The sequence below is a fragment of the Nipponia nippon genome, unplaced genomic scaffold (genome assembly GCF_047370975.1).
Source record: "Nipponia nippon isolate SJK-2023a ecotype South Korea unplaced genomic scaffold, ASM4737097v1 scaffold_3, whole genome shotgun sequence".
In the NCBI taxonomy this organism is placed as follows: Eukaryota; Metazoa; Chordata; class Aves; order Pelecaniformes; family Threskiornithidae; genus Nipponia; species Nipponia nippon.
Window position 1 is genome coordinate 89,660,765 of NW_028262347.1, and position 26,411 is coordinate 89,687,175.

General features: G+C 51.9%; 2 protein-coding genes across 2 annotated transcripts in view; both read left to right on the top strand.

Annotated features, from left to right (window-relative positions):
• Positions 1-1,786: 1,786 nt before the first annotated feature.
• SLC29A3 (solute carrier family 29 member 3) lies at positions 1,787-13,220 on the top strand. The gene is made up of 6 exons (XM_087767532.1): positions 1,787-1,887; positions 2,947-3,195; positions 7,068-7,150; positions 8,215-8,441; positions 9,592-9,754; positions 10,483-13,220. Exons 2-6 carry the CDS (start codon positions 2,959-2,961, stop codon positions 11,147-11,149), a joined length of 1,377 nt encoding a protein of 458 aa, XP_087623658.1. The 5' UTR covers positions 1,787-1,887; positions 2,947-2,958; the 3' UTR covers positions 11,150-13,220.
• A 7,571-nt stretch (positions 13,221-20,791) lies between these two features.
• The window catches only part of CDH23 (cadherin related 23), a 216,835-nt gene continuing 211,215 nt past the window's right edge, over positions 20,792-26,411 (top strand). Inside the window, exon 1 of the mRNA XM_087764332.1 lies at positions 20,792-20,840. The gene's annotated coding sequence lies outside the window, so the exon portion shown is untranslated. The remainder of the gene's footprint in view (positions 20,841-26,411) is intronic.

Below are 26,411 nucleotides of genomic sequence, written 5' to 3' on the forward strand. Positions count from 1 at the left end.
GGGTTGGGGAGCTGCTCTGTAAGTCCCAGTTGACAAATTTCAGTCTTTTAACCGTTACCTAAATGCCCTCTGCTCCGTTACACCTCCAGTGCGGCGAGAGCAAGCCACGCTATGGGATGCCCCATATTCCTTTGGGATAACCATGAAACCCCCTCTGCTCCAGCACAGCTCACCTACTTTCAAACCAGTGCTGGCCCTGTATGTGGGGTTGGGGTGGAGGGGGAAGCAGCCCCAACCCCGCTTTGAGCATAGGGGTGTCCCTAAAATCTGCCCTGAGCCCCTGTGGGGGTCTGCGTTGCAGAGGGTCTCTCGAGTGTGAGTAATATTGACTCAAGGGGCCGTGACGGCTTCGGTTAAGCGTGGACTGGCTTTGTTTCCCCTGCTCGGCTGTCACGGTCCCTTGTGCTGATATGATCTGAGGCTCTTCTCCAGCAGTGGGTTTTTTGACATGATAGACAGCAGCAGGTCAGAAATATCAGGCGAATCCCTCTGAGCTGATGGGTTACTCACTCGGATAGGCTGTCCCATCTCCTCAGGTGCTTTCCCAGCCTGGCATGTCAATGCAGATGAAAATCCCAAGGAGAAACCTCCGGAGAGAAACCCATGTGCTCCTCTAAAGCCTTTCCATTTCAGCACATCGCCGGTGGGTTGGTTGCACGCTTCTGCTTGTTAGCTCGCAAAAGAGGAAAAAAAAATAGAGCATGCATGTGTCTTGGGCTATTTTGACATCTGGGTGGCCAAGGCCATCTGATCTGCTCTCCTGGAAGGCTCGGAGAGACTGGAGATGCGTGGCGGCTGGCCCTGGCTCCCAGGCGGTGGCCAGCTGTGTGTGCACTGGTGCTGCTGGGAGATGAGGTATCTGGGTCCATCTGCATTCATCCCACAGGCAGTTGTACGTGGAAAAAAAACCCCAGACTAGAACATCGCGGGGCCTTCTGCAAAAAATGGAGACTATTTTGCTTTGATGAAGAAAGGCTGGATACATGTGCAATGGAGGAAAAAGCAAGGAAGAGATCCAGGTTGGTTATAATTATTTTAGCTATTGGAGATGGGGAAGGCTAAAGGCAAACAGCTGGCAACAGGAAACATAAGATGTAAAACTCCACTAATTACCAGCACAAGTGCAAACAAATTGACAAAGCATGTCTGATTGTAGCAGGGTTACAGAAAAGCTGGGGCCCTACCAGTTTATCATTTTCCTGTGTGGCTGCCCATGTGCCAAGGAGCAAAACCCATCTTTGGGGATGGTAAAAGGGAAAGAAGAGAGGGGGAGAGGAAGAAGGTGAATGATGCTTTCCTTCATAGTCCCATGGTGCCCTCAAGGTGAGCGTTAAAGTGCAGTTTGGAGGAAATTGAGGACTTTACAGTGAAATTCATCCTACTGGGGCATTGCAGGAAGCAAAGCGAGTAAAGGAGGAGCTTGTGTCCCAGCTCTGGCAAGGGGTCCCTCATCCTCCAGAAGATGCTCCCCGTTCCCAGCCCTCACATCCTCAGTAGCAGATGATGCACTTCCACCAAAAACCAAGCCTGGGGAAAGCTTTTGTTGTCCCCACGCCATAAGCCAGGCCGTAAGTAACACTGATTTTTAAGAGAGCGCTTCTGATTTAAAACCGTGGGCTCCCCGGTGCTGCTTCATGCGGTGCACCTGCAAGAGGTCAGCTGGAGGTAGATGGAGTAAATAATTAAAAAAAAAAAAAGGGGGGGGGAAGGGTCAAAAAAAGGGGCAGCACCGCCCCTCGCCTCCCTCCCTCCCTCCCTCCGGCGCCGCTCCGCCCGCGGGGCCGGGCCGGTGCCGGGGCCGGGGCCACCCCCGGCGGGGCGGAGCGGGGCGGCCCGGCCCGGCCCGGCGCGGCGGGGAAGGAGGCGGCGGGGCCGTGCGGTGCCCCCGTGAGTGCTGCGGCGGGGGGGGTGGGGGGGCGCGGGGAGGGATGCGGGGAGGGAAGGATGGATGGATGCGGGGAGGGATGCGGCGCTTCCCCCTCCTGAAGTGGGAGGCTTTTTGCAAAATGCCTGATTTCCGGCATTTCCCTCTCCCCCTGCGCTTGGCTCGGCCCTTCCCCCGGGGCCGCCGGGCGAGGTTTTACAAGCCGCTTTGCAAAGCCTGACGGGGCTGTAAGTCGTTTCCGAGTCGTTTTGCAAAGCCCGGGATTGCCGCCTTAGTTTACACTCGCTTCGTGAAGCCTGCCGGTGCTGCATTAGTTTTTTTTGGACGATTTGCATTGTCCAGATCTGCTGAGGCTGCATCCTGTCCTTCTCCTGTTGCCGAGCTTGCTCAAGTGGTTTGGGCACATTTTATTTTTATATAAACACAGAGCCAGGTGTGACACAAGGATACTCCGAGAGGGGGCGAAGGGTGCTCCGCTGCCACATGGCATGATGTCCTCCCACATTCCCTGCATCCCGCCCACTCCTCACTGCTCCATTTTTTTGGACAATTTGCATTGTCCAAAGCCCGATGATGTTATGCTGGTTTATGAGTCATTTTTGCAAAGCCTTGATGATGTTGTATTAGTTTACAAGCCGGTCTGCAAAGCCTGGTGGTGGTGTGTTAGTTTACAAGTCATTTTAGAAAGCCTGCTGGTGTTATAGTAGTTTACAGGTCGCTCTGCAAAGCCTGATGGCGTTATTAGTTTACAAGCTGTTAATTTTTTATGGAGCCGTGTACCTGCTGAGGCTTCCTGCTTTTGCAAGGCCAAGGGGATGGGTTAATTATTAATTATGGATGGAAACATGGGTGCTGCCACAGTGGAGCCCGTCCCCACCGTGTCTCGGCTCCCCACCTTTCGGGGAGCCAGCCGTCCCGGTGCCAAGCCGGTTCTGCCCACTCATCTGGCATTTACTGGGTGATCGCAGGCCAAAGGAGTAGGGTCCAGCGCACAGCGGCTTGCAAGCAACAGTTTGCACCCCTCACGTGATAATATCTTTTTTGGTGGTTGTTTTTTGCAGCGTGCCAGCGCCATGCACCCAGCAGCCAGTAGCTTTCCCCCGGACGAGGAGCCCCTGATCGAGGAGCCATCGGTGAACAGATACAGCCAGCAAAGGCCAAGCGACCGCTTACATGGGGCCTACGTTATTTTTTTCCTCCTGGGCATCGGGTCCCTGCTGCCCTGGAATTTTTTCATCACGGCAAAGCACTACTGGATGTACAAGCTGCAAAACTGCTCGGATCAGGCAGGCCCGGCATCTGATCTGCGGGTGAGTGTGCTGCTTTCAAGGCAGAAAAAAAAGCTGCTTTCCTTCCTTACTTGCTCTTTTTCCCCTCCACTTCCCCAGAAGGTGAGTCAACGTCCTCTGGGGTTTTGCCTGCTGCAAACCTGGGGCAGGGGTTTATCTGAGGAGCACAGATAGTAGCAAGAAAGATGCTTAAAACTAAAGGCATAGCACTTTGTGGTCTGTCTTTAACCTGTATTTGAAGCGCTAAGGTTTAAGGCGCGTTTAAAAAATTTGGCTTAACCTGCTCCATAAGCAAGGCTGCCTTTCATAGGACAGTTTCTACTGTGCAAAGTAAAAATCTCGTTTGTGGATTTTTTTTTTTTGTACTTCATGCTTGGTGAGCCCCTGAGCCCCGCAGGGCTCTGTGCTTTTCCAGCCGGACTCGGCCACAACTCCCTGTGGCCTGGGACATAAATTGCCCTCAACTTCTGGCTCTGTGGTGAGGCATCGAACACATTTTAGGCATTTTCTCCCTTGTGCTGGCTGGTGCAGCATGTCATTTGGAGGTGGCAGCAGGGCTTTGCAGGAGTACTAGCCCCAGAGCGCATGGCTTGCGATAGTCTCGAGCCCCCCGGATGCTTTACTGCTTTTCCTTCAAGATCTGGCAGGTGTGACCGGAGTATCTCCTTGCAGCGATAAACATCTGGCTTTCAGCATATGGGACGAGGAGCTTGTCATGGGGTGATTGATGAACCAGCCTTGGGGCGGCAGGCTTGATGGCCTCTCTTTTTCTCCCCAAAAAAGCCGCCTTCTCTTGCTTCTCCTGCCACAGCAGGATTATTTCCCTGTGCTCCCCTGACAAAGCAATGGTGTTTTTTTGTGGCTGGAAAAAGTGTCGGCATGCTGAGGCTGCATCCTGTCCTTCTCCTGTTGCCGAGCTTGCTCAAGTGGTTTGGGCACATTTTATTTTTATATAAACACAGAGCCAGGTGTGACACAAGGATACTCCGAGAGGGGGCGAAGGGTGCTCCGCTGCCACATGGCATGATGTCCTCCCACATTCCCTGCATCCCACCCGCTCCTCATTGCCTCTACGTCATGCTTATCCAAGGCAGTTCTTGAAAAAGCTGTTTCCAAGTTGAGTAAGTATCACTAAGTGTCTTCTTCCTAGAAACTCTTGCACGGCTGTATTCCTGGTCGGATCAGACGTTACTTTGTTGAAAAGATGTTTCTCCACTTTCTGTATGGCTGTGGCACAATGCTTTTTACTTCATCCGGTGAAAAGCAACCTGTTTTTTCCATGGCAATCGAGTCTAATCAAAAATAAACCAGTCGGCCCTGTTTCTGCCCTGGGATGGCGAGCCACGGCGCTGCGGCAGAAGGGCTTACCTGCAAACAGAGCTCAACTGTGGAAAGATGTGCCTGCAGCTGGCAGCTTGCTCTTGACTCCAGCCTGCTCGCTGCTGCTCATTTCATGCCCTGTGCTCCAGGTAATGCTCCGGTGCCTTCAGCCACCACTGTGGGCCTGGATTGCTTTTCCAGCCCGGCAGAAGCCCAGCTGCCCAGTCCGGGCTGGAGCAGAATAAAAACCCCTTTACAACAGCATCTCAGCAACTCCAGGCAGCGCCGACTGATGCCAGTGACTAATTTGACACCGTGATCCTTTGTTCTTGTTTGGGGTTTTTTAAAGTACCGAGTGTGTGCTGTGCATCATGGCAGTGTGTTTGAAGATGCTGTAGTTAACACTGGGTCAAACACCTCCATTACACACCTTGGCTCCATGGCTGAGGGATGGCACCTTCCCCTGTGAGAGGCAGAGGTGGGAGAAAAGTGTCAGGTTTGCTTTGTGGATTATTATTATTATTTATTATCAGCCAGGAAAGGGGTGACAGTCTTTCAGTGCCTGTGTTTCTCCTCTAAAACCATGTCAGTGATGGGGAGCTCAGCCCTTGTGAGCAGAGGAGACGAGCCAGCTGGTCAGGGAGGGCTCAGCAGAAAGGGAGTAGAATTAAATATATGTTGCATAGCCAAAAATTTGCTCTGAAAGCATGTCTGTGATGGGTGGGAATACCCACGCAGGGAGAAGAGTTACCATCTGAGCTGGATTAACACCTAGTGAGCAGGAGCAAAGAGATGAGATGAGTATGAAGCCTGGTATTTTTCCCATGATCCAGGCATGGATTAAGTTTGTCACTCGCCATCCTGCTGCTGCATTAAAAATGTGACGTGAGGGCTTTCCTTTTTCTCAGAAACAACAGCAATTGAAACCCTTCTACTTGGCTTTTCTTTTCCAGGAGGGTCTGGCCGTGGGTAAGGCAGGGTAAAATTTCCCAGTGCAGTGCAGGCTCCTCAGTTTCTTAAATACTTCTCCAGTTCTCTTTCCACTGCTGGTATGAGGACGTTTGCTGGGAATGAATGAACAGTTCCCTGGGGTAATTGAAATGCAGCGTCTCTGCTGAATTACTTCAAGTACACTTCTGCTTGGTGGAAAGTATTATAAAGTCTTTTTTCCTCCCCAAAAGAAAAAAGAAAATTAACTTGGAAGTATATTAAATATCCCCAGGCTGGTTTGGGGGTTTGTTTTAAGTAGGTTGGTAAACAAGTCTTAGTTTTAGCAGCCAGCTTTTTATTTTGCTTTGTCTTTTCTCCTATAGTATGGCCATAGAGCTTTGAGTCTCCTGCTTTGCCAAGCTGGTGCTAAGTGCAGGCATTTATGTCTCTGTCTATATGGACCCTCTAGGAGTGATTATTAGATTACCCGTCGCTTACAGTAAAGCTCCTGATAGGGAAGAATAAATGAACATGCTTGTAAACTGATTAAAAGACTATGATGCAAAGCTGCAAAAAAAAAAAAAAAAAAGTAACGTGCAGAGAAAACGTGCCAAGTGCCTTCTTGTGCTCGGATGTGATGTGGCCCCGTCTCTGTAGCTAGGTAACTGCAGAAAATGAAAGCCCATCACGATGAGGGTTGATATGTAGGTCATCCTCTTTGCGAGCATCGTCCTACCTGCTGGCTGAGATTCCCGCAGAAAAAACAGGGGATTAAGCACCTCAAGAGGAGGAGATGGAGCAGACACACTTTAACAGCATAATACATAAAATGGATTGAAAATGTAAGCGTTTGGCTGCAATCTTGGCAGAGAAATATCTCTCTCTCTCTCTGCTGTAGTTATTGCTTTCTGTGTGCCCAGACTGACCTCTGTGCGAGGCAGGCTGGTGAATATTGACTGATGCTGCAGCCAACTTGCTCGGATGATATACAAGTCTCCAGAGTAAATGTGTGTTGAGTCTCAATATAGTTTCTCGATGAGTTTCGTGCACGCAGAGAGGGAGACCGGGAGGGAGAATCATGTCCCAGTGTCCCCACCTGTGCTGCTTTTGCTTGAGCACATTCTCATGCGTGGTGTCCCGGTCACTCCGCGTGGAGAGAGATGCACAGGTTGGGCTTTCGAGGCAGTTAGCTAGTAATATTAATGGTTTGTGTCCCAGTTTATAAAAACCAGCCCTCATGGAGGTCAAGGAGGTAAAATGTTCAGGGGGTTTGTCCAGGACACTGGAGCCAGCCAGAGAAATTCAGACATCCTTATTTTGGTTGCTGCCCCACAGGGCCAGTGCAGCAGTAAGGCAGGTATTTCCCTTCACCATTGTTGCTTCTGAATTTTTTTATGTCCTTAATTTCCTGAAATATCCCAGGGCTGTTGCAGGATGAGGCAGCCCCGGGATGGTTTCCATCACCCATTCCCTTTGCCTTTCATCCTGAGCAGCTTTGCAACACGTGCTACAATGCAATGAGGTGGACACCTACATCATAACTCCCCATGCGTGCTGTATAGTGCCATATTTAGGACCTGAAATTCATGTGTTGTTCTCCCCCTACCTTTTTTTTTTTGTTTTTATTTTTTTTTTCCTGGCAGGACTTTTTTGAGAGTTACATCTCCATCGCTTCGACTGTGCCCTCGGTGCTGTGCCTGATCGGAAACTTCTTGCTCGTCAACAAGTAAGTGTTGCTCCGTTCCTGGGTCCATTAGCCGCAGCTCTCCCTGGCTTTGCTTGCATTGCTCCTGCCTTTCTCTGGCTTCAGCCGTGGCTCCCAGCTCAGCCTCCCCTTCCCTCGGGGGAAAGTCACGAGGCACACAGGGCGTCATGAGCGTGGCCTCCCTGTGTGGCTGAAATAGTCTCATCTACCCCTGCCTGAATTGCAGCCAGCTGAGATGAAGCAGGGTGAAGCACCCTGCTCCCTGCCAGCAGCACCCATGCCTGGAGTTGGCTTGAGTTACACCACTGTAAATAAATTCCTAATAAATTCCTTGGTTAATTGCTTGGCAAACAGTCTTTCCTCTTAAAAATGCCATCATTGTCACCAGGGGACCGGCTGATGAGAGCTGGGCTCATCCAGGCAGGAGTAACACCTTGCTCTAGTCCTACCAGCTGCTGAACTGGGTTAAGAAATGGTCCATCTGTGTCTTGTTGCAGGCTTGACTTAAATCTAAAATAGCTGCCCCCCCCTTGTTTGTACCGTTCCTTATCCCAGATCAAACTCCTGCACATTTGTGGGCGAAGAGGAATGTGTTTGTGTGCTTAATCTCTAGATCCTGGCTGCCATCTGGCTCCCCGCCTCTCTCCCTTGCCCCCTTCGTCCTGCCCCCAGGCCAGCCCATCCGGTCTCCTGGCTGGGTAATAAGCAACCTCCATGCTCAAACAACTAATTAGCTCATAGTAATGTGCCTGGGATTGCTTTCACCCAGCTTGCTGTGTTTCCCAGGCAGGCTCTGTCGCTGCTGCTGTGTGTTGCTCCAGCGATGGGGATAGCTCCTGATTTCTGGGAGAAATGGGTATTTACAGCTCGGTTGAGCTTATAGACTTAGTCCTACTGGTGGCAAAAGTGGAAATCACAGAGTTAACATGTAAAAGCTGAGAAAAATCATTACTTTTTATTCCTTGTCTCCCCCCACTTTTATTTATTTTCTTTGATCCTTATTGCAGCGTTGGTGTCCTCTGCATCGCACCTTCACGTTACAGTTTTAAATGCAGGAGCCTCTCCTTCCCCTTGTCTGCCCGCAGGGTGCCTGCCAGCGTCCGGATCCTGTCCTCCCTCTTCGTCATGCTGGCCGTCTTCCTAGTGATCACGATGCTGGTGAAGGTCGACACCTCCGCCTGGACCACCCACTTCTTTGCCCTCACCATCGGCTGTGTGGTTGTTGTCAGCAGCGCCTCGACCATCTTCACCAGCAGCATCTTCGGCCTGAGCAGCCGCTTCCCCATGAAGAACTTGCAGGCGCTGATCTCGGGTTGGTGTCCCCCAGCCGCACCGTCCTTGTGGGATCATGCTCTTGGGTTTTCTGTGGTTGGGTGTTTGGTTTTCTTTCCCTCCTGCATCTGGCATTTTGTCACATGGGGTTTATTTTAGAAACAACTTTGCCTTATAGATAAAGGGAAGTTGCTAAAGGAGAAATCTGCTCAGTCACATGAGCCAGCACTCTTGTTTCTGTAAATACTCACAAACCAAAGTGCTGAGGGCTCAGCAGGGATGAGGAGAGCGGTGGTCACCGTCCCTGCCCAGGGGCCGGCCACCCTGCAGAGCAGCTCCAACCAGCACGATGGCTTGACTTGGTTATTTGTTCTGCGCAGGGAGAAGGGGGAAGGAGATACGTCCCTCAGCTCCTCTGTTTGCAGCTGGACGAATCTTCAATTTTGCATTGTCTCCTCCTTTCTGTTCAGCATTTCCACGCATTTCCATGAGTGATGAGGGGCATGTTGGGAGCCGTGAGTGATGAGCTCCCTGGAGGTTTGATAATATTATAAATGTGCTGTGGAACGGCTGAAAAACCAAGAGGGGAAGGGGAAAAAATTTTTCCCAGGGCTGAGAGAGGAGTGTTTTAATGAGTTTAGCCCAGTGGGGGAAATCACCGCATCCCTGAGATGGCATACCTGTTGCTGGCGGCTTGAATTCCCATCTGGGGGAGTGCAGAAGGGAGGTGGTTATACGTGTGCCAGTGGAAAGCCCGGTTTAGGCTTTGGGCAGGGTTTGGACCTTCTCTGCAGGACTCAGCACATGCAAGCCCAGCAGATCGGGTCCCGTCCTGACCCTTGTGCAGTGCTGTGGCTGTCTTGGAATGGATAAAGGATGGGACCTGGGCTGTCATGCAGCCCCACAAATAACTGTGTTGCAGCGAGGCATGGACATGGAGATGAGGTGGTGTGTGCAGCTGCACCCTGAGCTGGGTTTGGGGACCGGTGTGTGAGGTAGGGGGGTGAGCTGCTTCTCCTGGGGGGTTTGGGCACATCAGGAGGTGTTAATAAGAGGATGCTGCTGTTTCTGGGTCCTCCTCTGCATCAAAGCCCTGCTCACTGGAGGTGCTGTGGGTTGTTCTCTGCCACCTCGATGTCCCTCACCTGTGCCCTGGGTGCTGAGCTCCATCTCTCTTGTCCCCCATGCAGGTCAGGCCATGGGCGGCACAATCAGCGCCATTGCCTCTGTGATAGACCTGGCGGCAGCAGCAGACGTTACGGACAGTGCCTTGGCCTACTTCCTCACTGCCGACATCTTCATCGTCATCTGCATCATGGTGTACCTACTCCTTCCCAGGCTGGAGTACTCCAGGTGTGTGCACCAGCCTGCCGTGGGCATCCCACAAGCACGGGTCAGGAGGGTTTGCTGCTGTCTATGCCGAGCGGGCTTGCTGGGGGGACCCATGAGATGCTTGCTGTGCCAGTCCCTGCCCTGTCACCCCCCGGCATCCCGCGTGCTCTGGCGCTGTGCTGCTGCCAGCCGTGCTTCCCCATTTTTTGGCCGAAACCACAGACCGAAACTGGGTGCTCGCCCTGGCGCGTCCTGAGTTTCTGGCAAGCCTCCCCTGGGGGGAAAGGGGTGCTGACACAGGGGCTTGAAGTGAAGCATGAAGTCAGCAGAGAGCTGTGATCTGGAAGCAGCCAGCCAGGTGGTTCCCCATAGGGCGTCTGTATCTGCAATGCCATGCACTGATGTGCATGACCCATTGGTCTTCTTGGTGCTTGCAACCACCGAAACCACCTGGCCTCCCAAATGCCTGCATGCCGTAGTTCCCCCTGCTGTGAACTACGGAGGGTGTAAAGGGATCCCCGTGGTGGGGAAGAGGGGGTGCTGCATCCTTGAGGATCACCTCTCTGTACGAGGCAGGAGCTGGAGGTGCGATGGGGTCACTGCAGCCACTTCTGCTGGGTGCATCAGCATCTGCATCCCTGCAGACATCCCTGCATCAGCAACTTCTTTCCTGCTCTCTCTCCAAATCTCAGTTTTGGTTCCCCCCTCCACGCACTTGGCTAATAATCTCCTTCCTTCTCGTTTTCCAGGTATTACATGAGCAGCCAGGAGAGCCCATCTCTGGCCACTGTGCTGCCCGACAGCTCCACGGAGGATGAGGCAGAGCCAGGAGTCACCACAAATACCTCCTTCCTCACAAAAAGCACTGGCATCCCCCCGCTCCGCCCCATCCTGCAGAAGACCGCCCTCCTCGGCTTCTGCCTCTTCTATGTCTTCTTCATCTCCATCATCATCTTCCCTTCTCTCTCCTCCAATATTGAGTCGGTCAGCAAGTCTTCGGGAAGCCTGTGGAGCACCAAGTACTTTGCGCCGCTCACCAGTTTCCTCCTGTACAACTTTGCTGACTGGTGCGGGAGGCAGATCACTGCATGGATCCAGGTGCCTGGCCCCAAGAGCAAGCTGCTGCCTGTCCTTGTCCTCCTCAGGACCATCTTCGTCCCTCTCTTCATCCTCAGCAACTACCAACCCCGGGCTCACATCCGGACGGTGGTCTTCAACCAAGATGTCTACCCGGTGGTCTTCACGGCATTGCTGGGGCTGAGCAACGGCTACCTGGGGACACTGGTCATCATCTACGGCCCCAAGATCGTGCCGAAAGAGCTGGCCGAGGCAGCAGGGGTGGTGATGACATTTTACCTCATGCTTGGGCTGGCTGTGGGGTCTGCCTGCTCCGTTCTCGTTGTCCACCTTGTGTAGAGGAGCAGCTGGAGGGGATGCCCTCGGTTTGCAGTGCTGCTGTCAGGTATTTAGGGATTTTTTTCCCCAAAAAGCCAGGCACGCCATGTTTTTGGGGCAGGCTGCCTGTCTTGGGGGGAGGGTTACATCCAGGGGGAAAGTCCCCCTTCTGGGAAGGGGTGTCCCCTGTGCTTGGGAGGTGACATTTGTCACTCCCTGGCTTGACCAAAGCAAACGGACCAAAAAAAGCCTCATCCTCCCCAGGGAGCTCAGGGGAGGGAAACCTGTCCCTCACCCCAGTGCCAGTGGGCAAGAGTGGCTTGCTGGTGCCAGCGTGCTGGTTTTAGACTGAAACCGGGGCTTTTGACGGCACATTGGGTTTTGCTTCCTCATTGTTGCGAGTTTAGCCTTGCAGTGTTTTGGTGGTCTCAGGGCGATTGCCCTTCATCAAGCTGTGATGGTGATGTTGAGCTCAAGGGGATTTGAGCCCCAGAGCACCTTCAAGCAAGCTTCGGGAGTGGATAGCAGCCACACCAGGGAGCGGGGGATTTCATACATTTGTGCCACAAAAAAGCTTATATAAGGGAAACCTCTCCACTTGGACTCCTGCTTGCTTTAATTTTTCCAGATCAGACTGAATTGAGGGATCATCCAGCCCCCAGCACGGTGCTACTAGTGCCAGGGCTGTATGTTGTGGCCAACATGAGACCATTTCTCCTCCTCTGACTGTGGTGTGACAGCCAGGGACTCTCACTTACCCGTCTGCAGCTGAACCCCAAGGAAAGCAAAATGCTAAGTGTGTAAAAACCTAAGGTTTTTAAGGTGCCTTTAGTCTGCATTGAGAAAGGTCTATAAAAGCCAGGGAGAGGTATTAGGGAGGCTCTGATGTGATGTTCACAGCAGCAAGCTGATTAATTTAGGTAGACAGGTGGCATATGGTCTCCAGATGCTTTCAGAGGAGTGAGCTACTGTGACACCCAAAAAGATGGCCCACCCATAGGGGACCAGCTTTTAAAGTCACTTAAACTTCCATATGCAAAGGCAGCCTGGACTAAATACAATTATTGTATTTATTTACTCAAATTGTGTGGATTTATGGTCTAGGAGAGGTGAACTGGTAAGCAAAGATGCAGTGGCATAACTTGGCATTACAGCTGCCTCAGGGATGCTATCTATGGAAAATACTTCCTTTAAGACTGGGTCATTAGTGGATGCTCTCTCAGCATCTCCTGCTTGACCGAGTAGCAGTGAAGCTGATGGTCTGGGTTGCCAGGCCATCTCCTTGCTGTGCTGGCTGTGGTGGTTAGAGAGAGGGAGGATGCAGGGCTGGTGCCTTTCCACCTGCAGCCACCCTGGCTTTGCTGGGAGCATGCCAAGGATTGGCAGCAGTTATTGCCATGGGGTGAAATGTAGGCTTGGTGGGTGTTGGGTTTTTATATAAATCCTTCCCAGTGTTTAGATTGGGCTCGTTGGCAATGCACACACAGTTTTGCTTTACGGCTCATTTTTATTTAAACATAAAATTCAGACATGAGTGGGAAATTTACAGGGCATGCGGTACCGAGGAGCAGCTTTACGGCACCCGACTTTGCATGTGCGGGCTCTTAATCCTGTCACTTCGGTAGGTGTGCAGCCCTTCAGCCCCTGACACTTGGCCAGGGACTGCTTTAGCCAGCATTGACCCAGGTGAAGGTCCACCTCAGCTTGAAGGGCAGCCCAAGGGCTGAGGGTAGCGATGCTGGCTGGCTGGCTGGGTGCTGCTCATGAGGGTAAGTGCTCCCATTGCCTCCACGTTGCTTGGGGTAATGCGGTAGTTGGTCACGGCTGAAAAGCCTAAGCCAACCTCATGTTGGCAACTGAAACGTCCCTTTGTGGCCTTTAGTGCTTCCCACTTGAGAGCCTGCCGTGTGATCTGCTCTTCTCAACTCATACGTTTTCCCCTGGTCCCAGTTATGATGAGATTCTGCTCGTTTGCTGACTGCTTTGCACCTCTGCTGATCTTCTCTCTCATGTTACAGACCGAATACCTCCTGAGACAGAACTTAATTATCTGGTACTGTTGCTAATAAAGTTAATTCTTGATACTGTGCAACTGCTGGTGTCTGAAGTGATTTCTCTTGGAGATGCACCGATGCATGCACTTTTAGTTTGCATTTTTCCTTCTTGTCATCCTTCTCTCCCAGCTTGGATTGTAAACTCAGAGAAATCACTGACAAGGGCTGGGTGAAGGACCCCTGAGAGAATTGCTTTGAGAGCCTGGTTATTCTAATTTAATATCTCCAAATGACCTGCAGATAGGTGTGGAGAGTGTACTTACTGCATCTGCAGGGGAAGCAGGCAAAAAGGGAATTTATCCTTTGTCTTTGATGGTATTCAGCTAAGGAAAGTTAGAGAAATGAGGGGAAAAATCAATACAGGTTCAAATTGGGCAAGAACGAGGTCTGAGTATAAAGCTGGTGGGAGCACTGCGGTATGGGGATGGATGCTGATGGGTAGCCTGAGCCATGAGCATGTGGGTGATCCCCCTGCAAAAGGGGATGGGTAATTTATAGGGTGTTGCGTATAACGGCAGGGAGGTAATTACTGGCATATATTGCCTGGACAAAGTCACATCTGATGCTCTGCGTAGGCCATATTGATGAGCTCAAGCTACGAAAATGCAGAATGACGAGGGAAACGGTGGTTGCAAGGCAGAACAAAGGATGCTGTGTCTGCCACGTGGAGCTGTTTTTCAGACGTGTTAGTGGAAATGCAACCATGGTTTATTTCTTAATGGTTTTAAATAATTTATCTTTGATAAGGAGTGTAGCCAGTGACCCCAGTTTCCAGTTCAGGAGTCAAGGTGGGACAGCCAGCAGAAATGCTGCAGGGGTCAAAACCTACTTCATGGTATTTAGCCAGGAAATAAGACTTCTAGGTCTCAAAGAGCTTTACAAGAGGGAGTTGCTTCCCACGTCTTTGTTTGGACCTGGGACACCTGAGGTCCAGAGGAAGATCTTGGGTATGGGCAGGGCTTGGAGCTGAGCTGGGTCCATGGGTCTTCCTCGCCTGTCCAAAACAGCATTGCCAGATTTCTCTCTCTTTAATTAACACCATCCCCTGAGCTGTTTAAGAGACACTAGCAGGGCTGTAAATGTTTTCACCATCTTTCAGCTGAGGGAAGCAGGTTGTGAGCTGGCCAGTGGGGGAAGGACCATGTGCTCTCTGCAGGGCTTGGCCTTCTCTCACCAGTGGGCATAAAATGAGCGATGCAGGCGCTTGCAAAATTCATGAGGGTGGGCCCACGAAGTGAAACTAAATCAAAGATGTGCGCGAATCCCTTGCCAAGTGGCAAAGGGCCAAGGCACCCAAATCCAAGTGGCAAAGCCGCTGTTTGCCCAGCACTCAGGGCCAGCATCGCTGGCAGAGCAGTTGGGAGGATGGAGAGCCCCCGCATTCCCTCAGCTCTGCGGAGGGCTGGCAGCCTGGCGTGGTCGGGATGCTGCGCCTGCCCCACGCTGGCTTCTCAAATGGCCTTTGGTGTTAAATCCAGTTGGCTGAGGGGAGACGAAAGCTGTGAACTGGCAAATCAACACCAGCAAGACAGGATGGCGCGGGGAGCGGGAGGGGGTTGGATGGAAGGGCGGAAAGCGGAGGAGACGCATCTGTTTCAGCTTCTGCTCAAAGGAGAGTAACTGAGCCTATGCCTGACCTTTTTTTGTCCTCTCTTTCAGCTTAGTGGTGCCAACTACTCCTCCTTGCTTCCAGAGCTGGAGCCTTTAAATGTAGGTATTGGGGGTTTTAAAGCAAAAACAAATGCGCTCTAGGAGGAAAGGAAACTTTTGTTATGGAGTGATACTAATCTCCCATCAGTCACAAGTGAGTGCCCCTCTTTCTGATCTCCAAAGCCTTGTCTAGCCTGTCACCACTTGCTGGAGTGCCCCACAGGGTAGAAATGCTGCCACCTCTCCATCTGTGATACCAGCCTTTGCATTACAGAGCCTTTGGCGCAGCGCTATTACCCTTTGGGAGGTGGAAGCATCTTTGAAACCACCTCGCGACCCTTCAGCATTGCCTTTGTGGTGACCGAAGAGAAGCTGTGCTGCCTCTCAGCTGCTCCATTGTACGTGTTTTGGGGTAGGACTCATCCTTTCAGGGTTTCGCTGGGATGCACTGTGGGTCAAAAGCCTGCACAGCTGAAGTGGGATTGCCTTTGGTGGCTCGACGGTGGGAGCAGGGGCTGCAAGGGTGGTGGTACGTGGTACCCGGCAGGGTGTCCGCCCAGCAGCACAGAGCGTCCCTGTGCGTTTGCATCTGTGCCTGTCCCCGGCATCCTGACAAAGCTCCTAACGAGCTCTGGTGGTCCCCATAGCCAGCAAGGGGCCAGTGTGCATGACCTCGCTCTTAATTACTGCCCTGTGGCAGCTTCATTTGTATGGGCAGCAGGGTCCCTGGGCAGCGCCTTGTTCTGCATGGCCCCATGAGCTCGGGCAGCGTGCGGAGAGTCATCACCCCACTACGGACAGGGTGATGCTCTCTGATCCCTGCCCCTCCAAAACGCTGCCGCCTCGCCCTCTGCAGCCACGGAAAAGACCCGTTTCAAGGTATTTCGTCCCTTTTTCCCCTTTGCTCATGCTTGTGCTTGTGGTGGTGAAGCTTGCCAACCTCTGTGGCTTTGCGGCATGCCTCTGGCGAGCATCCTCCTGAAAAGGGCCACGCCAGAGGAGCCAAGGGCTTGAAACACTGGCGGTCGTCTTCTTCAGCAGGGGCTCGGGGAGGGCCGTGGTCCCCAGCAGATGAGCTGAGCTGATCCTGCCCCTCCACGGGCGCCCCAGAGAGAAAAAAAAATCTCAGCTTTGAAACCTCGCCAGCCAGCTGCAGGCTTGCCCGGCTGCTGTTCTCCTTTTACATGTTTTATGGAGTAATTTGTACTATATTTACACGACGGTGATAAACAGTTTTTAAAATGGAAGCGAAGAAAACGCTGTTGAATGGATTGTTACAAAAAAGCCCTGTTTGCCATTCCAGCAGGGGGAAAAAAAGGGATAAAAATCACCATCCTAGGGACATGCTGTTCGTCAGATCTGGGTATTTTTTCCCTTGATTTGTGTGCCTAATGTGAGGAGAAGTCGCAGATGCATGCTGAATTCTGCAGGGAACATATGCATGCATTTAAATCATTTACAGCATTTACTGGTGCAATTGTAAAGCACATTATTTTTCTGCATTTGTAATTAGGCTCTAAACAGATGGTGAAGGACTGTAGCTTCTGATTAGACAGGCTTGTGCTCTGTTGGACGGCACTGTGAGAACAAACTGAGCTGAGAAAGTTTTCCTCCTAATTTATCACACCATGGCAGGGGGGTAGATATCTGGGGCTGGCTGAGCACGAACTCCAGCATGCCCGTAGCAGGCTGGGCAAAGCTGAGTGAGCCAGCGGGTCTGCTCCCTCTGCCATCCCCGCTTGCTGATGGATGGGGTGCACACACACATCCCCCCAGCTCAGCTTCGATTCCAGATTTTGTAAACCCACCTCGCTCTGCGCTGCACAGCTTCGGGTACCCAACAGCACAGGATGGAGCATCTGCCTTGACAAATGCTTTTAATATGAAGCAGAAGGCTTGGGTTTGAGAAGGGGGTTTAAAGCGGGAGCAAGCTCCAGGCTTGCGGCTGCATATGAGGAGTGAGCGCGTGTGCCTGGCGTTGGCTCTGCTCTTTGGAATCACCTTTTCTCTGCCGCCCTGGTGAGCTCTTGGCTTGGCGAGGTGGGTAGAGCTCTTCTGCACCTCTACTGGGGGCAACCTTGGGAGCTTCAACAGCAACGGGCGGTTGGCCCATTGGATCTTCATCTTGAGGACGTGACTCCCATTTGAAATGCAGCACCTCGGAGACCTGCTTAGCCTCATTTTTGACCTTCAACAGCTCTTCACAGCCGAAGTGCAAGTACCTCCACACCAAGCCTGTGTTCCTTTGCCTGCACCCTAACTCCAGCTGGTCGGGAGTCTCCCCCTTCACTGTCCTGTAGTCACATAGAGGAGAATTTATCAAGCGATCACCTTCCCTTGTGTTTTTGTCCTGCTGCTCCCCTGGGTTACCATCAAGCTTACACACAGGGACGCTCAAGAACTGGCCAAGAGGGAGGTCATCTTCTACTTGGCACAGAGGTCTGGGTAGCCCCTAACCCCCCAAAAAGTGGGCAACCCAGACACGCAGCTCGGGGACCGCACTGCAGGGGGGTGACACAGCAAAGAGTGTGGTGGCATGCGACAGGAGGGCACGTCCAGCCTGGCCTGGGCAGGGGAGATGCAGGGGGCTGTCGTGCGGATGCTGTGCCTGTAGATGGCACCTTTTACTCTGCTGAGAAGGAAAGAAAAACGGGGAGGGGGGGAAAACCTGGCTAGTAAGGTAGGGCTCAAAGCTAAGAGAAAGATGCTTTTGGTGCATGGCATGAAGTGACTCAGAGCAGTCATCCCCCGGAGAGCAAAGGACCCGGCTCCCAAAGTTGCGTCCCTCTCTCTGTAACTGCTCTTGCTCAAGATTGCCTGTCGCAGTCATCACCAAACCGCCTGTGAATTTACTAACATTCCCCATCAGTAGGAAATTACACCGAGGGCTGTTTCAAAAGCCAGTGAAAAGCACCTCCAGCTGCTCAGAGAGTTGGTATGAAGGATTTTTTTCACCCTCATTAACCCCTTCTGGATATAACAAGCTCAGCCAGGGGCCACTGGGCGCTCTCAGTGTCCTTAGCGGGGGACATGTCCTGCCCGCTTCCAACTTGGGCTACAAAGGAAGACGATGCATTTTGCAAACGGGCTGCTCTGGGGGTCTGCAAAGGGCAGAGCTTCAGGGCTTCAGCCAGGTCTGTTTGGGGTGGTCCCGTGAGGCTTTTTGGAGCTCACACCTTGATCCTTCTGGCTGCATGTTATCACAATGCCGCAGCTCTGGCTATCTAGTCCCTGTTACCCTGGCCCAGCTGGGGATGCCAGGTCCAGGGGTAGCACAGCTGGACCCACCTGTAAACACGAGCTGGCAGATGCCCGATGAGGGGTGCCACATGAATTGGGCTTGTGCTACAAACATGTGCCCAGCTCCTGCCCTTCCCACCATCTTTACACACATTTGCTTCACCCTCCATATGGACTATCACCTTACAAAGATGCAATTTGAAACGCAGTACTTCTACATTTCTAAAGGAAAAAAAAGAAACCAGCTGCTCTTTCAGCACTTTTCTTCTACAGAGGGAGAAAAAGCAGGCAATTCCTTAACTTTCCTCAGATTCCACTCCAGCCTCCCTCACTCATAAATTCCTAAACAAACAGTGTGATCCTAATATTGGCCTTAAAATTCTGTGTGAAATGGACCTGGAAATTAATTTCACACTGGAAAAAACGTCTCACTGTCAGCCACAGCACAGGTGGTCGAAAAGAAAACCCCGCGGCCGCTGTACGAATGAATTCTTCAACTTGTGTGAGAGGGTAGCACGGGGGGGAGCTGACTCCCTTGTGCTGCTGTCCCGACCCACGCTACGACGTGGGGTGCTGGAAAGCTGTGAGCGGTGGAGAATGCCACCATCCCTGAGGGGCTTGTGGTCTTGGGGGGACAAAATCGCCATGTCGCCCAAGAAGTGAAAGCAGGGGGCATGGGCTGCTTCTTCCTGAGCAAAAAGCCCTCCTGCACTTTTGCACGGGTTTTATTTACCAAAAAAGGATGGTAGTTTGGGGAAGCACATCAAGGGATCCTTGTGGGAGACTCCTGGGGAAAAGGAGGTGTGAAGAAATGACTGATGGTACAATATTGCATGAGCTGGTTGTCAGGCAGCTGATGTCCGTGCAGACCCTGGGGTCTGTGGCAGTACGTGGTCCGTGGCAAGCAGAGATAATTCAGTACCTTAGTTGGGCAGGATTTTGCACGTGCCTGCATTTTACCTGCTTTCCATGTGATATTTCATCTATTTAAAGATTTAGTGGCGAACGGCAATCCCATCTCTCGCAGCAGAAGGGCCAGGGAAGGCAGAGAGTGGAGTGATACACCGTGGAGATAGTTGGATGGAGAAATGTTCTGTGGTTAGATAGAAAATGAGAGGGGGAGAAGCCCTGCAGTACAATTTCAAGGCTGAGTGACTGGTGCCAGGAGGCTGCGAAGGCTCTGCCTAGCTGCTCTGCTTTCGCAGGCAGGGTGGAGAGGGGAGGTCACGGGATCTGGCTCCAAAAAAATAAGGTTTCCTAGTAATGAGCCTGTGGAGAAAGGCTGGGATAGCAAGGAGGTTATCCTAGCCCTCCTGCTAACCACCGTGCTCCCTGCCTTCTGGGGTAGGCAGTAATTGTGGTGGCCTCTGATCCAAATGGCAAGTGGAAACATCCCTCTGCTCGCAATGCATCACTTCATTTTAGTCCCTTCTTTTGCCAGCTATGAGCTTGTTAAATGGCAATTGCGACGGCACCTCCCCCGTGGGCTGCGTCTCAGATCAATGTTGCTTCCTTCAAACAGGAGCTTGGGAACGTCAACTCAGTAAGTTGGTTTGAGGTCCAGCCAGGACACAAATACTGCTACTGCTGTCTGATTTAAACCAAGCTTGACAGGGAGATACAGCTCACAAGATACCGAATTCCTGTGGGTTTTGTCAACCTAGGCGGTGAAATCCCAGTAGTCCTCCCCCCCGATGGGAAAGGCTGCAGCCTGAGCTCCACTGGGAATTGGACTAGGAGTCCAAGCCAGACCCACAGGCCAGAAGGAACTTGGCTTTGTTAGAGCTGACTTATGTAAAACAGGTGACAGCTCTTCAAACTGGTCAGGATGTGAGCTGAAAGCCAGCCGCCCGGCTTGCGCGCTGAAGGCCGCGGTGTGAAGCCAAGGCATAGGACCCAGACAATGATTAAGCAGAGGAGAGGTGTGCTTCTATTTAAATAGAAACACTGACCTGAATTTATCATGAGAGTCATTAAGTGAGACATCACTTGCGCAAAGTCAGAGTGGCTGCAGACAACAAGAAGGCCCGAAATGTGTTTTTAAGTTGCTTAACATATGGTTTTGCTTTGGTTCCCCCCCCTCTCTTTTCTTGTTTCTTCCCCTAATTTTATGGATGCAGCTGGGATCAGCACGGCACAGGTATCCTGGCTGCGTACTCACTGCCTTGTGCTGATGAAGAGTCCAGGAGAGAGAAACCACCCGGACCCGCATGGGCTCAGCTCAGCAGGATGCTCAGAGCTCCACATTGGTAACGCCTTCACCCTTTGCACTCCTCGTGACCTGCAACTTTAGGACAAGCTAAGATACAAATGGCAAATCCTTAGCAAACCCTGTACAACCCAGGTGTGATGGGAGGAAATTATTTGCTTGCATCTTCATTAACTGCAGGCAGCTCATTGCACTCAGCTGTTTGTCAGGGACTTTTGTTTTTAACCCCAAAGCAGCTGCAGGTGTGCCAGGGCTGGCTCTGGTGTACAACATTGGGCTCAGCCCCCTCCTGCAGCTTAACCAGGTTTGGGGGAGGCCCCTGCCCAGCACGGGGCAGGGGGGGCTTCATCACCCTGGGGGGCTGCTGCAGATCCCCCTCCCCAGGGCTGAGGTGAGGGCACCAGGAGCAGACCTCTGCCTGATTCAAATCAATCAGCCCAGGAGCTGTGGTAATCGCATAATTAGCAGAAGCTGCTCAAGAGAGGCAAGGGCTTAATTATCCCCTCCTGCTCCTGCAGAGGCACTTGCCCACTGCTGCTCCAGGAGAAGGAATGCAAAGGTGAGTGGATGGGAAGGCTCCCGGCATTGCCAAGCAGGGCTCCAGGAGGGGCTTTAGCAGCACAAACTGCACTTGTTTAGTGTTTTAATTAAAGCTGCTTGGGATAGGGTCTGGTGGGAAGGTAAAGCTCCTCCAAGCTGCAAGGGGCTTGTGTATGTGCGTGCAACCCAAAGCCCTGGCTGTCCTGGGGCTGGGGGACATGGAGTGCTGCTGGGGGCTGCGTCACCCCCTTGGTGTGGGGACTGGTGTCATTGCATGCTGCTTTCTATGGCTTTATTGCTTCTAAGAATGCAAGAAATGGGGTGAAGTGGTGGGATTTGGCTGCTTTCCCTAAAGCTGCTTGTAGGGAGGACTTGGACTGGAGGCAGGGGTTTGTCCTGCTGGGTTCAGGAAAGCCGGGAGGACCCGGGGTTGGAGGGGACTGGTGGCAAGAGCGCGAAGGGTTAGGTGGAAACATGCATCGGTGGCACAGAGAAAATAACACCGTATCTGTAGAAACCGAGGCTCCGAGTGCCTGAGGGAGAGGAGCTCGGGAGGAATAACTGCTGTGCGGCTCTCTGGGCACACCTGCCAGCGCGCTGCCCGTATCGCTTTCCCGCTCATGTATGATTTACGTGCTCCCCGGGCCTGCCAGCCACTCTGGCACAAAGGTCAGAAAAAAAAAAAATAATAACAAGGGGAAAAAAATTAAAACCAAAGAGGCTGAGTTAAACTTCGTGTGGCCGGTGCCTGCCTCGGGCTGAAGTTGTATTTGAAGAGGCAACTGCTGTTTTGCGGGTGAGCCCCGGATTTGGGGGTGAGCCCCGGATTTGGGAGGGCTCGGCTGCTGCACCGGTGGTCCCCGGGGGGGGAGGGCTCGTCGGATCCGGCGCTGAAATACCCGTTACCTGGGCAAGGGGCGCTGCGCCGCCCGCGTCAGCCGCCGCTCGGGCTCCTTCCCCACCCCTTCCTCCTCCTCCTCCTCCTCCTCCTCCCGCGGCGGCTCATTCGGCTGGCAGGGCGGCGGGGGGGACATGGGGGGTCGCCGCTGACACCGGGACCGGCCGCCACAGGTAATGCCCCGCGAGTTTGGCTTTTTTTTTTTCTTATTCTGTGTCTATTTATTTATTTAGGGGGGTGCGCGGAGGATGCGCGGGCGCGGAGCCGCCGGTACCCCCCCCCCCCTCGGGGCGGCTTTGCGCGCCGTCCTCCTTCCCAAACCTCGCTTCCCCCGAGGGGACAACTTCTTTAGGGTGAGCGCTGCCATCATCATCATTATTATTTTGGGGGGGTCATTCAGCGCCGTGGTGTCAATGGCAGAGGAGACGGGAAGCCCAACATTTAGCAAAAAGTAATAATAATGCGCGTTGGCGTCTGCTGTCCTGTCCCTGAAACAGAAAGCACCGTGTCCCCCCCGCACCCCCAAACCCATCCTGGGTTATAATTTGGAGTTTGGCTTGGAAGGAGGAGGCGGTGAGAAGCTGCAAAGTTTCTCGGGCGAGCCAGGGCTGAACTTCTCCGAAGGCGTGGGGATGCGAGGCGTGCGGGGGTGCCGCGCCGCAGCCCGCCCGTGGAGCGGCGGGCGGCTCCGACCCTGGGGGGACTGAACTGCGAGGAAAGAGGGGGGTTTTTAATCCCTTCAAAACCATATTAAACGGAAAAACAGCTTTCCAAGATGACAAACGTGCCCCAAGACTTTTCTTTTTATTTCTTGAGAAAACACTTTATTTGAGACCCCTCCTCCCTTTTTTGCTTGCTCCTCTTTTCCTTAATCTCCTACAAAACCTGTAATCCTCTTTTATTTAAATAAATGTTTTCCTGACCACCTCAAATACTGACCCCCACACACATCTAACTTGGTGTTGGCCAGACATCTTTAGCTTTGAACTGCCTGGAGTCGTCGCCGGAGCCTTTATTTAAAGGAAATACTCAAACTTCAAGAGCCTGGTCCTTATTAAAACTGGCCAGCTAAATTACATTACCCTTCCTTTTAACTCGCAGAGTTTGGGGTGTTTCAGCTGTAAGCTTTTTGTGGCAGGGATAGCTTCTTCCCCTGGTGTTGTTCTTCAGTTTGATCTACATGGCACCAGCCCCTTTGTTCTGATCCATGATTTTTGGATGCTACATGAAGGTAAATAATAACCTGTGCCCGCTTGCAATTAGAAATACAGGTGTGGGGCTTCATTACTGGTATTTGATTGGGGAAATACAAAAGCTGGGTTGTTAGTAGTAAAGACCTGTCTGGGGAAAAAGAAAGAAACTAAATAAGGCTGTTGATAGAAAAGGCAACAGTTCTTTTAAAAACAGAAAAATTAAAAAAGGAGAAGGAAAAGCAGAGGTGGGGTAGCTTATTTGGCCAACTAAAAGGATGGGGAGGATGGGGTGATGTGCTGCCTGTGCACAGGTGAATAGTGGAGCTGGCTGGGGCAGGGGCGCAGCCCGGGACTCTCCCGGGGGTAGTGTGCATGGGGAGGGCAAATCCAAAACCAGTCCCATGCCAGCGATGCCCGGGGATGCTGCCAGCACCCTCTTGCCAACCACTATCACTTCCCCAAGCTGCCTCTCCTCTTTTATCCACCAGTGTTTTCTGGGGGGGGGGGGGTGATGCCGGAATAGAAAGTTTTCAATGCTGGTGCATGGTTTTTTTGTTGTTGTTCAGTTTTTTTCCCCTGTGCTGGGGGGGGGGAAGCCCTGCCTGGCAGCAGGTCCCCAGGGCATGACAGATGTCGAGGGGCTCAGGAGGGCTGGCAGAGCTGCCGCTTCCCGGTGCCCGCTGCGGCCAGGCTGCACGCAACAAGCCTGGCTCCTTCCCGGGGTCTTCCCAGCACATTTGCAGCAGCCTGGGGCGCCTTGGTGCACGATAGAGCTGGTGCATGAATTTTTTTTTTAATTTTTATTTTTTTGTGGGATAAGGTATTCCCATGAGAAACTCGCATTTGTCAAAATCCAGGTGTGTATTTTGAGGGAGGGAGTTTTACCATTGTCTCTCCTTCTCCCCAGTCCTGGGGACAGAGGAGAGGAAATCCCTTTACAATTCCATGTTCCCTCTCCACCCACCTCTCTCCCTCCCTCCCCAGCACAAAGCTCTCTTGGTTCAGAAGGCAAACTGTAGGTTTTGTAGCACCAAGTCAAGACCGTGTTGTGAAAATACAATGTTTTGTTTTAAGACCAAGTTGTAAAACACTCCCTTTATGTGAAACTGTAAAAATCGATGTTCTCCTTTTTTTCTTTTTTTTTTCCTCAGTAAGTGGGAGAAACAATATTTGCAAGAGGTGGGAGCTGCACAGCTTGGCTGTTTGTTGTAGCTGGGCCTGGGGAAGGGCACCCAGCCCATGTCCAAAGAGGCTGCCTGTCCCTCCCAGGGGCATCACCTGAATATAGCAGGGAGGTAGCACCAGAAATGGTTTCTGCTGCCCAGCAGCAATAATCTCCAGAATAGTGTCCATGGTATGGTAGCTTCTCTGCTGACCTGGTGGAGGTATGTAAAGAAAAAGGGCACTACAATCCTATTCAGAGCACACCCCAGCAGCAGCCAGGGCAGTGAGGATGTCTTAAAAAGGATTTAATTTATGAAGTTTCTTAGATGTACTGTGCAGATGGTCTTGAGCACAGATTATTTTTAAATTTAAGAAGCTTTAGGATATGGGGTTGGCTTGATGAGGGGCTGGCCTGTGGCCTCTCGTTAGGGTGTAAAATGTCCCAGCTGCTTGCAGCCTGGCTAATTTAGCTGGAGGTTTGCTTTGTGAGCATAAATAGTTAAAAGTGCATCCCAAAACTTCTGCATTTTTTTCCCTGCTACAGTGTCCTGCTTCCTCCAATAAGACTTTTAATAGTGTTACAGGAGGATGAGGGTTAGTTTGGGACTTTTATGGCCCAAGACCTGCAAACGTGAAAATTCATGCCTTCATGCTTGCATTGCTATCGGACCCTGCAGCTGAAATGGGGAATCCCAGTGACCCAAATCTTGCAGATGTCCTGGATCTTGCCCGTGGTTCAGTAATGACCAGGATACTATAGCAGTGGCTGGAACAGCATTTATGCATGGGCTGTGCCATGCAGCATGCCGAGCTCGAAGCTTCGGTCAACATGGGCAGAAAACCTTTGGTCGTGGAGCCTGGTGGCTTTCAGTCCATGTAGATGTTGGCATGTGGCTCTGGTGGGTGCTTGCTCACTATGGTGTGCTTTATAAATGATCAGAGGGGCCATCCCGGGCACACGTCGTCTCTTTTTCTGCTAGACAGCCTCACAGAAACATCTGCTTGAACCTATGCCCTGGGGCCAAGGACCTTGCTGGATGTGTCTTGCAATGGAAACTCTGATCTGGCTGTGGGAGGGCCATAATCTCCCCTTCCCTGCCTCTGCCAGAGCCAATGTTGCAGTGAGGCTTATTTCCATCCTTAGCCTGAATTGCTTTGCCCTGATCTGTGCATTTGATGTAACAACTGCTCTCCAGGGGAGAAAGAGATCCTGCTTGGAGTATGCTGGGGAGAAAGTCACTGGGGGCAAAATCCTGATGGAAATAAGGGGATATGCTGGTGCCTGGGCTGCTGCAGCTTTGAAAAGGGTGTGTAGGAGAGCGACTAGACAGCTTAGAAGGTCCTAGGAGGGCTTGCATGAACAAGCATGTCACCGGTGATGAACTACTGTCATTAATCCAAATAACTTCATCTCTCCTGAATGCTTTTGTCTTTCAGTTTGACCCCCTGCTCTCAGGGGCTGCTGTCTGGGATTGAGGGATTTTGGCGGGGGGTTCCTCCTAAGTAGCCCCATCTTCCTTTCTCTGTGCTGTCTCTACTACTTTGTTTTTTTTCCCCCTCCTAAAATTTCAGCTAGCAAGTGATTAGCCACAGCGTGCCCACGGTGTTACTCCATCAGGCAAAGCCTCACTTTTATTAGCTTGAACAGCCAGTGGGCCTTGAAAAGGTCTGTTGCAGCAAAGGGCCTCTCGCTGAAAGTTAAGTGAGCTTTGTGCAAAAGCAGCAAGGACACTTCTCTCTTGATTTGGATGAGGCAAGAAATGGTCTGAGAGCTTTTGCAGCTCAGTGTGAGGGTGGGGTTTTTTTTTTTGGTTTGGGTTGCTTTTTGTCCTCCGTGAAAGCACACCTATTTCTCTCTCTTTTTGAGATCTACCTTTCCAGTCTGCAGTTTGAGTTACCAGAGGACTGAACAAATAGCCTTGTTCCTTCTTTTTAGTGATGCAAACATCCAGCCTGGAGCTTAGGAGTAGCTGAAGGTAGGGAGATGGGGTGGGGTCCTGGGTGCGCACGTACCTGGGGTCCTGGGTGCGCACGTACCTGGGGTCCTGTGCTGATGGGAGCTTGAATTGGTGTCTGCTGCAATGAGTGTTTGCCAAGGAAGATGAAGTGAAATAACTAATCCATCTTCTTCGGCAGGGCTTTGAAATGTACTTTGGCTACTGATTGCCAAGAGCTCCTGGTCCTGTGGCTGATGGCTTGCTCTTGAAGTTGATGCTGAATTTCTTACTGCGTTGCTCGCGCTGTTGTGGGTGTACTTCTTAGAGCGAAGCTTATAGTGTCCTTCCCTCCTGCTGCTGCAAAAAGGTGATGCTCGCATTCAAAGTGGCACCTGAGT

Coding starts and splice junctions, on each gene's coding strand:
- SLC29A3 (XM_087767532.1), top strand. CDS start 2,959: ATGCACCCAGCAGCCAGTAGCTTTCCCCCGGACGAGGAGCCCCTGATC. Junction 3,196..7,067: donor GCCCGGCATCTGATCTGCGG/GTGAGTGTGCTG, acceptor TTTTCCTGGCAG/GACTTTTTTGAGAGTTACAT. Junction 8,442..9,591: donor CTTGCAGGCGCTGATCTCGG/GTTGGTGTCCCC, acceptor TCCCCCATGCAG/GTCAGGCCATGGGCGGCACA.